The 12,178-nt window shown below is 47.5% G+C and overlaps 1 protein-coding gene and 1 long non-coding RNA gene across 4 annotated transcripts; one reads left to right on the forward strand and one right to left on the reverse strand.

Annotated features, from left to right (window-relative positions):
• Positions 1-212: 212 nt before the first annotated feature.
• On the reverse strand, positions 213-10,608 carry LOC6902745 (serine/threonine-protein kinase GA29083). 3 transcript variants are annotated; one of them, XM_015181383.2, is made up of 7 exons: positions 10,376-10,607; positions 10,031-10,222; positions 2,553-3,198; positions 1,434-2,478; positions 1,212-1,357; positions 986-1,135; positions 213-912 (listed from the first exon to the last, which is right to left on the reverse strand). In XM_015181383.2, the coding sequence occupies exons 3-7, from the start codon at positions 3,195-3,197 to the stop codon at positions 631-633; spliced, it is 2,268 nt and encodes a 755-aa protein (XP_015036869.1). In that variant the 5' UTR covers position 3,198; positions 10,031-10,222; positions 10,376-10,607; the 3' UTR covers positions 213-630. The 3 variants fall into 3 exon arrangements, with proteins under 3 accessions (XP_015036869.1, XP_002133259.2, XP_015036868.1); XM_002133223.3 differs by lacking the exon at positions 10,376-10,607 and adding an exon at positions 3,262-3,311 and having other exon boundaries at positions 10,031-10,083; XM_015181382.2 differs by lacking the exon at positions 10,031-10,222 and having other exon boundaries at positions 10,376-10,608.
• A 50-nt stretch (positions 10,609-10,658) lies between these two features.
• Positions 10,659-11,228, forward strand: LOC26533011 (uncharacterized). The gene is made up of 2 exons (XR_001451461.2): positions 10,659-10,795; positions 11,033-11,228. It is a non-coding gene; the product is annotated as an uncharacterized lncRNA (long non-coding RNA).
• Positions 11,229-12,178: the final 950 nt, after the last annotated feature.

A 12,178-nucleotide genomic window follows, 5' to 3' on the forward strand; every position in this document is an offset into this window, starting at 1 on the left:
GTTCCTGCCCGAGACTACACAAACGCCAAGCGAGACTACGCACATTTGTGATCAGCACGTTGACAATAGATGTTTGTACGTACATACACATGTATATTTCCAATGTTTTTATTGGTGTTCTCATAAATGCGCTTAATTATTGTTTGGGTTAGTCTAATTTATGTTTTCCCGTGCGGGTCTAAGCAAATCAAAAGAACAATGGAAAATGAACCTCTTATGAAAATATACACAACTTGCGGTTTATTAACCAATTAAAACATTTAAAAGTACCAAATAAAAAATATGATTCTCGCTTGCATACGCATACGCTATAAATACATAAGTGGAGTTACAATAAGACTAAATATAATGATAGCGAAACCAACCGTAAACGGTTTGGGGACTGGAATTTCGAAACTCCTGTTGTACGAGTAATATTGGGGTTTGCTTCTTTTTTTGTTTTTTGTCTGTCTGCTTCTCTCGTAGTGTCTTTTCTTGTCTTGTGGTGTATGTGGTAATGTGTGAATAAATAAAAGCCTATATCATAGCGTTCTAAAATACATAATACAAAAAGTACGCGACAGCGTCGAGAAGATCGAAAGTGGGCGTGATTAGGTTCTGTTCTGTCTAAACACCCCACACGGCCATAATTCATCTGCTGTAGTCGCCGCATCCGATTTCCTCGTTGCCCATTGTCCAGTAATGATCCAATATGTCCTCGCTGGTGAACCGAACATCGGGATCGGATTGAAGCATGTTGGCGATTAGATCGCGCACTCCGTCACCAATATCCGACCAGTACGGATCGGGGAACTCGTAAACGCCCGAGATGATGGCGTCGAAAAGCGGCTCCTGCTGGTTGTCAGGCGCCACAAACGGCGGGAAGCCGCAGAGCAGTATGTACAGTATGATGCCAGCGGCCCAAACATCGATCTGCGGTGAGCAGGACAGATGAACAGATAAATTGTATTGCAGCATTAACAAAACACACTTGTGAAGTATTTACCTTCAAGCCGTAGCCCACTTCCAGCAGTATTTCGGGTGCCACATAGGTCGGAGTGCCGCAGACGGCGTAGAGAGGCTCGGTGACCTCACAGGCTAGTCCAAAGTCAGCCAGTTTTAGTTGAACGACATTCCCAAAGTCGTCAAGTTCCACCTGCGAGCGCGAGCAGGCCACAGAGGGAACAGTGTCAAGAGGATTACTCGGATCAATCTTTTATTTTGGGACTTACCAAGAGGTTCTCCGGCTTAATATCTCGGTGCACAATGCCCATGGAATGTAGGTAAGACATGGCGGAGCCCAGATGTCTGATCATGATGCGGGACTGGCTCTCCGAAAACCGCGTCACCTGGGTGATTGCATCGAAAAGATCACCCCCTGCGAAATGAATAGGAATTTGCGGTACGGAATTTATGATACGTTTCAGGTTGCAGCGGATCGTTTGTGGACCTACCACTCACATACTCCAGCACCAGATACATGTTGGTGTCCTGGTCCACATCCATGATGAGCGAGATTATATGCGGATGGTGGAGCTTCTTCATGACGCGCACCTCCGCATCAATGTAGTGCTCTTTGCCCTTGCACTTGCTCTTGTCGATTATTTTCAGCGCGTGAGGAATGCCCGTCTGGCGATCCTTGATTTTCAGCACAATGGCGAAGTTGCCGTCGCCAATGATTTGGCTGAGCGTGTAGTTGTCGCGTATGGCAGCTGGCAGCTCGGCAACCTCCACGCCAGTGCTCTTGAGTAGCGCTGCCTGCTCCTCGTCCTCGTTGGCGGGGGCGGCCGACGCCTGAAGCTGGGCCTCGGCCTGGGCTTTCAGCTCTCCGGGCGGGTACGCCTTTTTGCTCTTGACAGGCATTTTGGGCTTGGGACCCTTGCAAGCGGTGCCCGCCGTGCGCAGCGTCTTTCGTATCGCGTTGATGGCGCGCTGCTCCTCCGACTCCAACTTGAAGTCTTCGACGGTGTTGACCCTTTCTGTACCGTAGGCGAAGAAAACATCATCCGAGCCGAAGAAGTCGGACAGCTGCAGCACCGAGACCCCCGACAGGGTGAAGACCTTTCTCACATATCCCGTATCCAAGCGGACCACCTGCGTAATGGCGGTCAGGACATGGTCGAAGCTGGGACTGTTGCGCTTGTTCAGCAGCAACCTTATTATGCGCCGTGGCTTTGTTCCGTTCCGAATGAGGGTAACGATGCGCGGATGTACCACGCTGTCTCGCTCGCTGAATCGCGAGGTATTCAGCGGACTGCCGTTGGCAGCAGCCCCTCCGCCAACTGGAACTGGCGCAATGCTGTTGAGCACTCCGTTCTTCAAGGGGGATGCGGGGCGCTGCAGCTTGGCCAAGCGGTGGCTGGACGTACGGCTGTTGTTCGCCAGCGTGAGGTTGGCCAGCGGCTGGGAGCTGGTATTGTAATCCACCTTCTTGAAGTTCTCGTTATTGCAGGAACAAACGTAGCTCTGGCCATCCTCGAGCTCCTCCAGGGCAGTAATCTAAGGGAAGATGGGACAATCAGTTATTCAGATTATTTGTTCGTCTGGCGGATGTATATTGATTTATTACTCACCTTCTTTCCGACCATGTCGTAGATGGTCCGCACAGCACCCGGTATTTTCACATTCTCCTCAAGGAGTCGCGTCAAGTCCTCGTAGAGGCTCTCGAATGACCGATATCGTTCGTTGGACACGGGTATGGTAATGCCCGGATAGAAGCGGTCCCCATTGCGATAGAACTTGATGCGATGGGCCTTGCGGGTCGGTGTGCGGCTGCTTGTGATGCGCTTCTTCAGATGGGCCGTGGCTGACACGACGCTCAGCGATGCTGCGCCACTGGCGGAGCCATTGGTGTTGGCGGAGCCAGGTGTGCTCGTGCCAGCTGGCGCTGAAGTGGTCGAAGAGGCGCCGCTCAGGGAGCCGTTCGACTTGCCAACACTTCCACTGCCGGTCAGCGAGCCGTTCAGGTCCCTCAGCTCGTCCAGGTCCTTCTCCGGCTCTGAGTTGGAGCTGGCGGGACTATCGCAGTCCCGCCGACTGTGGGTCTCTGCCTCCTCCTGGGCCTTCTGCTGCTGGCTGAGTTGGTCGAGAAGCTGTTTTGAGTTTTGGGCTGCCGCACTGCTGGCGGCTGTCTTCTTGGGCGTCCCACTGCCGGAGGCGCTTGCCTGCAGTGAGGAGAGCACAGGGGCGGTGCAATGCAGGCTGTTGTGCACTTCCATGCTGCAAAGAAGCAACAAGAAGAGATCAGTCTATTACATCGGGCCAAAAGAGATCGTCTGTTACGGGAGCGTGGTCATTTCTAGGGAGTCTTCGTTTCGGTGCTGATTCCGTTGCTGGAATTGGATTGAATTTACTTTTCGCTTTATATATATTTATTATTATACAGATGTCTGTTGTTCCTTTGTTTTATGACAATGTTCTGAGCAGCGCCTATTATCTATTATTTTATTGACTGCTGGAGTCTGCTGGACACACAGTCATTCTCGCACGAACTGACAAACCGGTTCGGTTCTCGATTGACCCACAGCGAGTCCCCAGTCCCCCCGGACTATCTCTCAGAAGTTTCAAACCGTAATTACGCTAATTTACGTAAATTGTTTCTGCTATCTGGCTGGCCTGCTGCACTAGATTCCGTGGGGCCACAAGCTTTCTTGCCCGCTTTCTAGGCCCAGTTCAGCCCTGCCCTGCCGTGCTCTGCCATGCCCTCTCCGGGCCAGGAGTTCCGCTGCCGATGACGCCACCGTTCGCAAAAGACACACAGAAGAGGAGTCGAAAACGGGCGTGTCCGTGCCGTGGCCTATTTCAGAAAGACTCAGGGAGAGTTGACTCAGCTCAGGGAACTGAGGAACCATCAACCAACAGAAAAGGCGTGGAAGCCGGCCAGCTCCAGGAAACCAGACACGCACGGGCCGGGACTTTGTCACTCGTCTGGTTGGTTGTTAAGGAACTTCATTGCTGTTAGGAGATTGGTGGGACGGAAGGAAGGAAGGAATACTCTTAGGTCACCGATTTCCCCAGGCAGTCGCTTCAGGCAGATCGGGTAGAAGGCGTTGCTTTTCCATATAGCATGTACAAAAATTGCAATAACAATGACATTGAAAAATCTTTTCCATTTGTAGGAAAAAGTATAAACGACATTTCCTATTTATTTACATCCAGTTTATTGGACGAATATTAGACCGTTTTAACCGTTTTAATAGAAGGAAGCATTCTTAAGTGCCTAATATTTGGTTGCCCATCAGAGTTTCAGAGTGAAAAACGCACCTTTGCGAAATTGACTCGGTTTCTGAAAATTATTCCTGGTACCCTAGAGCTATATCGACAGCATTCTTCACATCAATACCTTGTTTTTCTTTAGTTTATCAAATGGACTGCAAAATTAGATGAAAGATTATTGTATGTACTGTACTGTATGTACCAACCCCCAGGAGGGGATCACTGTACTGTATAGTACAGTAGTCAGTATCGTATGGACTATGTCATATCCTATGTATATAAAGCCTATTTACATATGTATCATGATCTGGCGGAAAGTAGTTTATTCCTGAATGCTTTGCGGTATGGTATGCGTATGAAACGATTTGATAATGACGTATGAATGTGAGAGTGTGTGAGACGATTCTTAAGTTGAGCTTTCCGAAGACTTCCGATCTACTCGATTCCCACTCTCGGTTGCGTGTGCAATCTCCGGTCCATCGGATCAGTGGATCAGCGGAGAGCGTCTGCTTTCAGGCATTTTGTATTTTGTTTGGAATGGCGATATTTGTATCTCTGCGGTTGGTATAGCTGATGCCGATGTCCATGGCGATGTTGGTCGGGCCTGTTGCCTGTTGACTTTCGCCTGTCGGCCTGCTACCTGGATTTCGTTCTCCTCCATGCTGTCGATTGGGTACACGTGCACGAGTATGAATGCACATGGGGCTGCAACTCCATTACCGCACTATGGGAGCTACTTGCTATGACGACACCTGCAGCAGAGGCACAACCGAGGCGCGTCTGGGGACTATGCGCGCTGTAAGTGCTCGTTAGTGCATTGGCTGTTAACGTAATTAACACACAACCAAGGCGACTCGCGAGGCGGAGCAAGGCGCTCCCGGAATATCGACTAGGTGCTCCTGCACTTCTTTGCCTATTTCTCCATGCCCCCATGGCTCCATTCCCCCTTGACCCCAATCACTATTTGGACCAAAGACGAGGGCTTTGCGCTCCCCCTGCATTTGCAAGTGGGTCAAAAGTTCTCCGAGTTGGCCACCTGACGACCTGAAGACCTGAAGACTGGTGCCGAATGGAGCCTATGGAGTGCAGCGGGCATGACTCTTGGCATTTTGTTTGGTTGCTCAGACAACGACGCGTCGCAACGTCTAGAAGTCATTTGACCTTTTTGTGGCTCTAAAGTGGGGGTTTGGGATTCGGAGGAGGATGACATTTACAAAGGGAAATATGGGAAAAATGATGACAAGCAACCAACGCGCTTCGTGGGCCGAAGTGTTTAATACCCTTCCAGATCGATCGTTCCCATCATCTAGACATGTTCCAATTGCACATCAGCGAGCATCGTGCATCTGCTGGTGCATGGCGTATTGCAAGACGCGAGGATGTGGCAAAACCCCTCCCTTTGCATGGGCGGAATAAGGTAGTTCTGCCAGAGACTTTTGCGGAGGGAGTGTTCGTGTATTGAGCTGCGCTAAAAATCGATAAGCATGTGCGTTGGCGGCTTCCAGTGGGTTGGGTGACTGGCTGTGTGTCTGGCTTCCAGTGGGAGAACCGACGTCAGTGGCAGAAGGCAGTGGGCAGTGCGATAGTGCGATAGTGGGTACCCGAGAGGGACGGAGCTCCACACAGATATCCGATCCCCTCGAGAGGGCAGACGGCAGACCGCAGACGACAGACGGCACAGCAGATATCGAATTTATAATTAAATTTCACTTGTAAACAAGAACGAATAAATATTTGAACTGACATTCGCCGAAAATGGCCGCACGTTACGAAAACGATACTATGACGATGGTCACAGAAGAGAGACCCCCGACTGGAACAGACTGGAACCGGGGGAGCCGGAACGGATGCCGACTCGGATCGAAGGGGTGTTCACTGAACAGGTGCGTTGTTGCCTCGGTGGTTGCCCCCAACAACAGCAACAGCAAGTCTATGGCAAGCAGCACATTTCGGAGCTGTGTTTAGCTCTCATTTCGTTTCGTTTCGTTTCTTTTATTACACCCGATACTCAATATGAGTATTGGGGTATATTAGATTTTTGGTGAAAATGGATGTGTGTAACGTCCAGAAGGAATCGTTTCCGACCCCATAAAGTATACATATATATTCTTGATCAGCATCAAAAGCCGAGTCGATTGAGCCATGTCTGTCTGTCCGTCCGTCCGTCTGACCGTCTGACTGTTTTGGATCCAGACTTCTGTGATATGTCACTGCTACAAGAATATTTCAGAATTTCGCCCCGCCCACTTCCGCCCCCACAAAGAACGAAAATCTGTGGCATCCACAATTTTAAAGATGCGAGAAAACCAAAAACGCACAATCATAAAGGATGACCATATCTATCCGGTTGCTAAATCTGGATCAGATCAGATAATTTTTATAGAAAAAAGGAACAAATCAATTTGCATTGGCTACGCAGCGCCCGACGTCACGCTCAGACTGATTTTCTGTCTCTCTCGCACGCACTCTTTGTCGTGTCGCTTAATATTAGCGCCCTCTGGCGGCGCCCTCTAAGTATCGGGTATAAATGTAGAGTTGCGGTCTCCGCAGCAACTCACAACGTTCCCCCTCGTTTTATTTTTCATAGTTCATAAAAGTTGTTAATTAAGTCGTAATCGTACTCTCACTCGAGGGAGCGCCGAAAGCGGTATCTATCCAATGCCATCCAATACTCAGCTATGCTCCGGTCCATTCCCGCCATCGAGTGCACTCCTCCCTCCTGTGGATCTCAAAATGAGGTAGTAGTTGGGGTAGTGAAAAAGAACTCTCGCCCAAAGAGAAATTAATCAATGTCTCGCTCTGCGAAGAACCCTTTGCAGATGCATCCCCCAATGCACAGTGGGCTAAATGTTAATGTTGTAAATATATATACATGTACAAATAGGAACTGCAAAAATTTCAGATTTCCGCCCCTTAAAAGGTGCTATTTTTACCATTCTTGCCTGCTTTCGACAGTAGCCACTCAAAATGCATCTACTTTAATTTTTCATATATCCACGGCATTCCGGCAAGCTCCTTTGGATTTAATTGTCCAGGGAACATTCATTTAACGAGTTTTGGCACATTTTGGCACAAGTTGGCACAGCATTTGATTAAGTCTTCTCTAATTTTGGAAAGTGCATACTTCATTCATAAAATTTACCTCATTTACAGGCTCACAAAGTCCAGAGAGTCTGTGTCTTTCACCACCGTTTTCTTTCACCAACTCGTAGTAAAGTAGTAAATAAAACATTTGACTTTGATGGGCTGCATGTTGGGAAATATCGCCTGCCTGTCCCACTGTACGTAGGTGGGGCGAACAAAAGGGAACGCACACTCAATGCAGCATCAAACAATGGGCGCCCAGTCAGGGTATTTGTAAGGCTGATTAGGTCATGAACCACAGTAGCGAGCAACAAGGGGACAGACGGGCAGGTGTCCTTGGCAGTCGCCAGACAGCTATCCGGCCACAACCAGCTGAAGCAGAGGTGGCGGCTACGGTGGCTTCTGCCAGGTGCTCAGCAACCCTTGAGCTGCGGCACAAAAATCCGGAAGTATTGCCCTGAAAGACGTCGGAAGTTGTGGGCGAACGAGTGGGGGCAAGGCGAGGCATATTCCCGCAATGCAAAACCCCTAAAGAATCTGGATGTGCAAGCGCCAGGAGTTCAATTGAGAGAAGCCACCCTACTGGCTGCTGGTCTGCAGGAACACTGTCTGCTGTGTGCGGTCCCAGAACCGGGGGTTAAGAGAAACACTTCTCTTCCAGACAGAGCCAAGACAAAGCTGGCACTATCTCAATTTTAATGGAACACCTGACGCCATGGGAGACTCCCAAGAGATATCTAACGTACTGTAAAAGGCTGCAAGGACAGAAAGGCTCCTCAAGGAGTCTGAAAACAAGACCCACAGCCATGTGACACATCCTACAGCCGTAGCTACGGAATGGAAAAGTAAAAGTTCAGCTCTTGTGCTGCTTCTTGCACTTTATAGAAAAGACTCCTTTCGTTCTTGTTTCTCCCCCAGAAACCGACGCCGACGCCAACATCTGGCCAAGGGGCTGTTCTCAGAAATGTCCTTGAACTTTCATCATGCCAACCCCACGATTCGCGAGACCAGACCCAGATAGTACTGGTCGAATACGAATAGGCAAATCATTGAATGAGAAACATTCATGTTTCATGTACATATTATAGCCAATATTATATGTATATAATATCCTAGGCATAAATCACTCGTCAGTCCAGGGCAAGGCCGTCCAAAGTTGTTCATTTGGTTCTTTCGAACCAAGCGAAGTTCAGAACTTGAAACCACTGGACACAGAGAGATGGAGAGAAAGAGCGAGAGAGAGAGAAGGAGAGCGTCAGATGGGTGGGAGGAACGAACACTTTAATCGCTTTGGCTGAAGACACGAAAACAAAACCGGCAATTGAACGAATACGAAACATTATGCATGGCGTTTCGATTGGAGTCCGATTTACCGAGCCGGTTCACTGTTCGCTGAATGAAAATGAAAATTGCAAGGCGGTCATCGGGATAATTAGCGAACGAAACGCAGTGTCGGAAAGTCGGACCAATTTGGAAGACCGGTGGACCAGCGCAAGGGAATGTTCGTTTGGTCGCGTTGCCTGGTTCCACACATCGAGTGCTCACTGTGTGCATATGCATGTATCTACTTACATGTGTATGCATGTAAGACGGCTGTCACGGCGCTACTCGCAATCCGAGCAGCAGCTGAGAGACCAGGCACAAGGCAACACAAAAGCTGCTAAACAAAAACCGTTGCAGTTCATTGAAACTTGAAGCCTTTCGGGGCAGGGGTTGGGGCAGACGATGGGGCAGGGGTTGCGGCAGGGCTTGGGTCTGGATCTGGCTGTTGGACGGACGGAGGTACGTTGGAGATCGAACAAACATGAATTGGGGCTGCATTTCACTCAAATTTTATCCTGCGGATGCGGACAGTACTCAAATCTGTTCTTGAGCCCCAACACACATCATTGCTGAGATCTGCAAATAAAGATCCACAATAAAGGCGATGCTGAGCAGGAATTTCTGTTCGTATCATATCAGTTTAATTGGCCTCTGTTTGGGTTTCACTTTTCAATTGAGTATCTCGGGGGCTTGGTGGGCGGCAGGGCATGGAATCCGCGTGCGGCTCATAATGCGGACAGCAGTGAAAGTTTTACTTCATGGTAGAAGCAATCCATTTACCTCTGGCTGTTACAAGCAGAGACGACTAGACTAAAGGCGGTTCGGGCAACACTCTCGTTCTAACGAACCCAAGCACAGTCGGCATGCGAGAATGTGTGAACACTATGAATCATCCAGCCGACTTCGCCCTCTGCCGCAGAAGAGAAAACACAGCTTTAAGCCCGTAGAATTCGATGGTCTGCCTGGTGTGGTGGCTCGTACGGAGCGGAGATAGTAGATTGGAGAGAACGAATATGTTTACTGGCGATAAGTCAAACAAAATCAGCAGAGAGATAGCTGAAAGGGGAACTGAACTAATACGCGTACGAGCACGAGCACGAGGGTATGGCAAAATCACGTTAGCGGGGAGAACGGGTTGTTTTTTTTTTTTTGACTGGAACGTTGCGAATGCACGGCAGAAGACGGCTCGATTTGTTTTTTTTTTCTTTTCCAGCCAGCGACCCAGAGACCCCACCCTACTCCTCCCCACCGCTCTGGACGGACTGCTATCAAAATAGCGAACGGCGCTGGCTTATCTACGATTTCTTTTCACATTCAGGTGCGGTGCGGGTGCGGTCCCCGCCCCGCCCCGCCTCCTCACAGAGGCAGATGTCAAGTGTCGCAATGGGTTATTTATATGCATTTTTGTTTGGTTTTATCGTGGCCTCACCTTGTGTACCAAACCAAACACAGTAAGTCCGCTTAAGCCAACAAGGCAGTTTTTGTTTTATTCCTCCTCCCGTTCGGTCTGCTTTCGTTGTGTTTCTCCACTGCTCTGTGAGTGTTTTGCACCAGTCCACTCACTGCAGATGGGTTGGGGTTGGGGTTGGGGTCGGGCCTCTCTGTACTCACAAGAATGCAGCTAAAAGCACAAACGTTTGGGTATAATTAGCTAAAACAAATTACACTTTTCTATTCCACTCGAATCATTCCCGCTTGGTTTCCCTTTTTGCTTTTTCGCTTCTTCGCACATTTCACTTTGGCCTGCGTTTTCGGGCTCACGCTAACCGCTCACCTCACCACCGCTTGCGACACTCCCTCATCACAGATCACAGATGAACGCTGGCGCGAATCTCGTACGCGATACTGCTGCTGACTGCCGATAGAACTTTTCACTTAATTTAATTTAAATATTAGTGAAAATCATAGGACAAAATAGAACTCGCGGAAAAGATAGTACGATAACAGCCGCGTACTAGAGCAGGAAAACCATCGATACATTGTGACATCGTTTAGTCCGCACGGCACAACGCGCTTGTCAGAAAATTGTTTGTTACTCAAACTATTAGAATATAAATTTTCCGATTTGTGTTTGTGTGCGTGCGCGTGTAGGGAGTAACGAATTAAACAAATTTATTTAAAAATATTTACTAGCGTCTCGCGGCGGCCATATCGGCCAGATATTTCGACTGTTTACATTTGCTCAATTTACACGGTAACTACACATTTGCTACATAAAGAGAGGAAAAAGAGGGTATGGAAAATGGGTAAAACAGCCCAGAATGGCAACGCATCTGGTAAAATCCACTACTTTTGTCCAATATGCTTTGATCCGGTCACACGCTAGGTGAGGTCCGTACGGAACATTGCAATTTTCCTTGGCTGTTTTTGCCCGTTGTCTATACCCTTTTATATAGGCCATTGAAAATGAAAACTCATTTTTTCGTTGCAGGAGTGAGTCTGCCTTTCAGAAATACATATACCGTAAATACACCGATAAAAAAAAAGAACTTGGCCAAGTGGAACCCCCTTTATTTAAACAGTATAATAACTTGAGGAAAAACGCGGAAATTAGATCTATGTAAATTCTCTTTACTTAACAAATAAAAACACCACCACATCTTTCACTGTGCTGAAATTCTTCATCATTTTCGTGGAGTGTATTTCAATACCAACTGGTCGACAATGGGTTAATCGTTCTATGTCCATGATCAGATTGGATATGATCGATTTGGATATTCCAAGACAGGACACTTAGCTCGGAACACATAATTTTTTCAGATTGACAAATTAATTTTCGACTGGATTGGCTAATTATGAGGAGTCCTTTTTTTTGATTGTGTCTAAAATTAGGTTAAAATAAAAAAGGTCAAAGCTTAAAACATAAGTAATACCATATTGCATTTAATTAATATTAAAATTCTGTTTTCCAAGCTGATTTGAGAGATTACTAATAAATATATCAATCCCAATACCTGTTCTTGGGCTTTGTAAGAAGATCACTAACTGCAAAATTTCGTTGAGACAGCTTTAAAACAGAGACCGACTAGTTGCTGCCTTCATTGGAGTGGTAAATCCCAAAGGAATGAAGTGAGAAGTGAGTCACCTCCAGGTTACTGTATGATCTCCTCCAATGCACGTCCTTGTTAAGGAAGGATGATTCAAGGATCACCAAGAATCTTGGAATCTATGGAGGCCAACATATATACATATGTATATACTTGTGCAACAAGCCACATCCATAGTCATAGCCATCCATGCCTTGACCATATATAAAGTGTATAATTAATTGTAGTGCCTAAAGAGTGCCTTACAAAATGCCCTTATACATATGTAAACATCTAAACAATTAGCGATGCTCTTGTTAGGGAACAGTATTGATTGAAGGAGAAAAAGTTCCTTTTTAGGCAAATCATATAAGAACGAATAGGGCTCAGTCGTCATCCATGCATCATCGCTTCACATATATTCATATAATTTTTATGCATCTGTAGACGCCGTATCTAGATAGTTTGAGTTTTGTCGAAAATTGTATCTGAAATTCTAGAGATGCGCAAGATGTGGATCTCAACTTCGGGAATGATTCTACTTTTGGCAT

The sequence above is a fragment of the Drosophila pseudoobscura genome, chromosome 4 (assembly GCF_009870125.1).
Source record: "Drosophila pseudoobscura strain MV-25-SWS-2005 chromosome 4, UCI_Dpse_MV25, whole genome shotgun sequence".
In the NCBI taxonomy this organism is placed as follows: Eukaryota; Metazoa; Arthropoda; class Insecta; order Diptera; family Drosophilidae; genus Drosophila; species Drosophila pseudoobscura.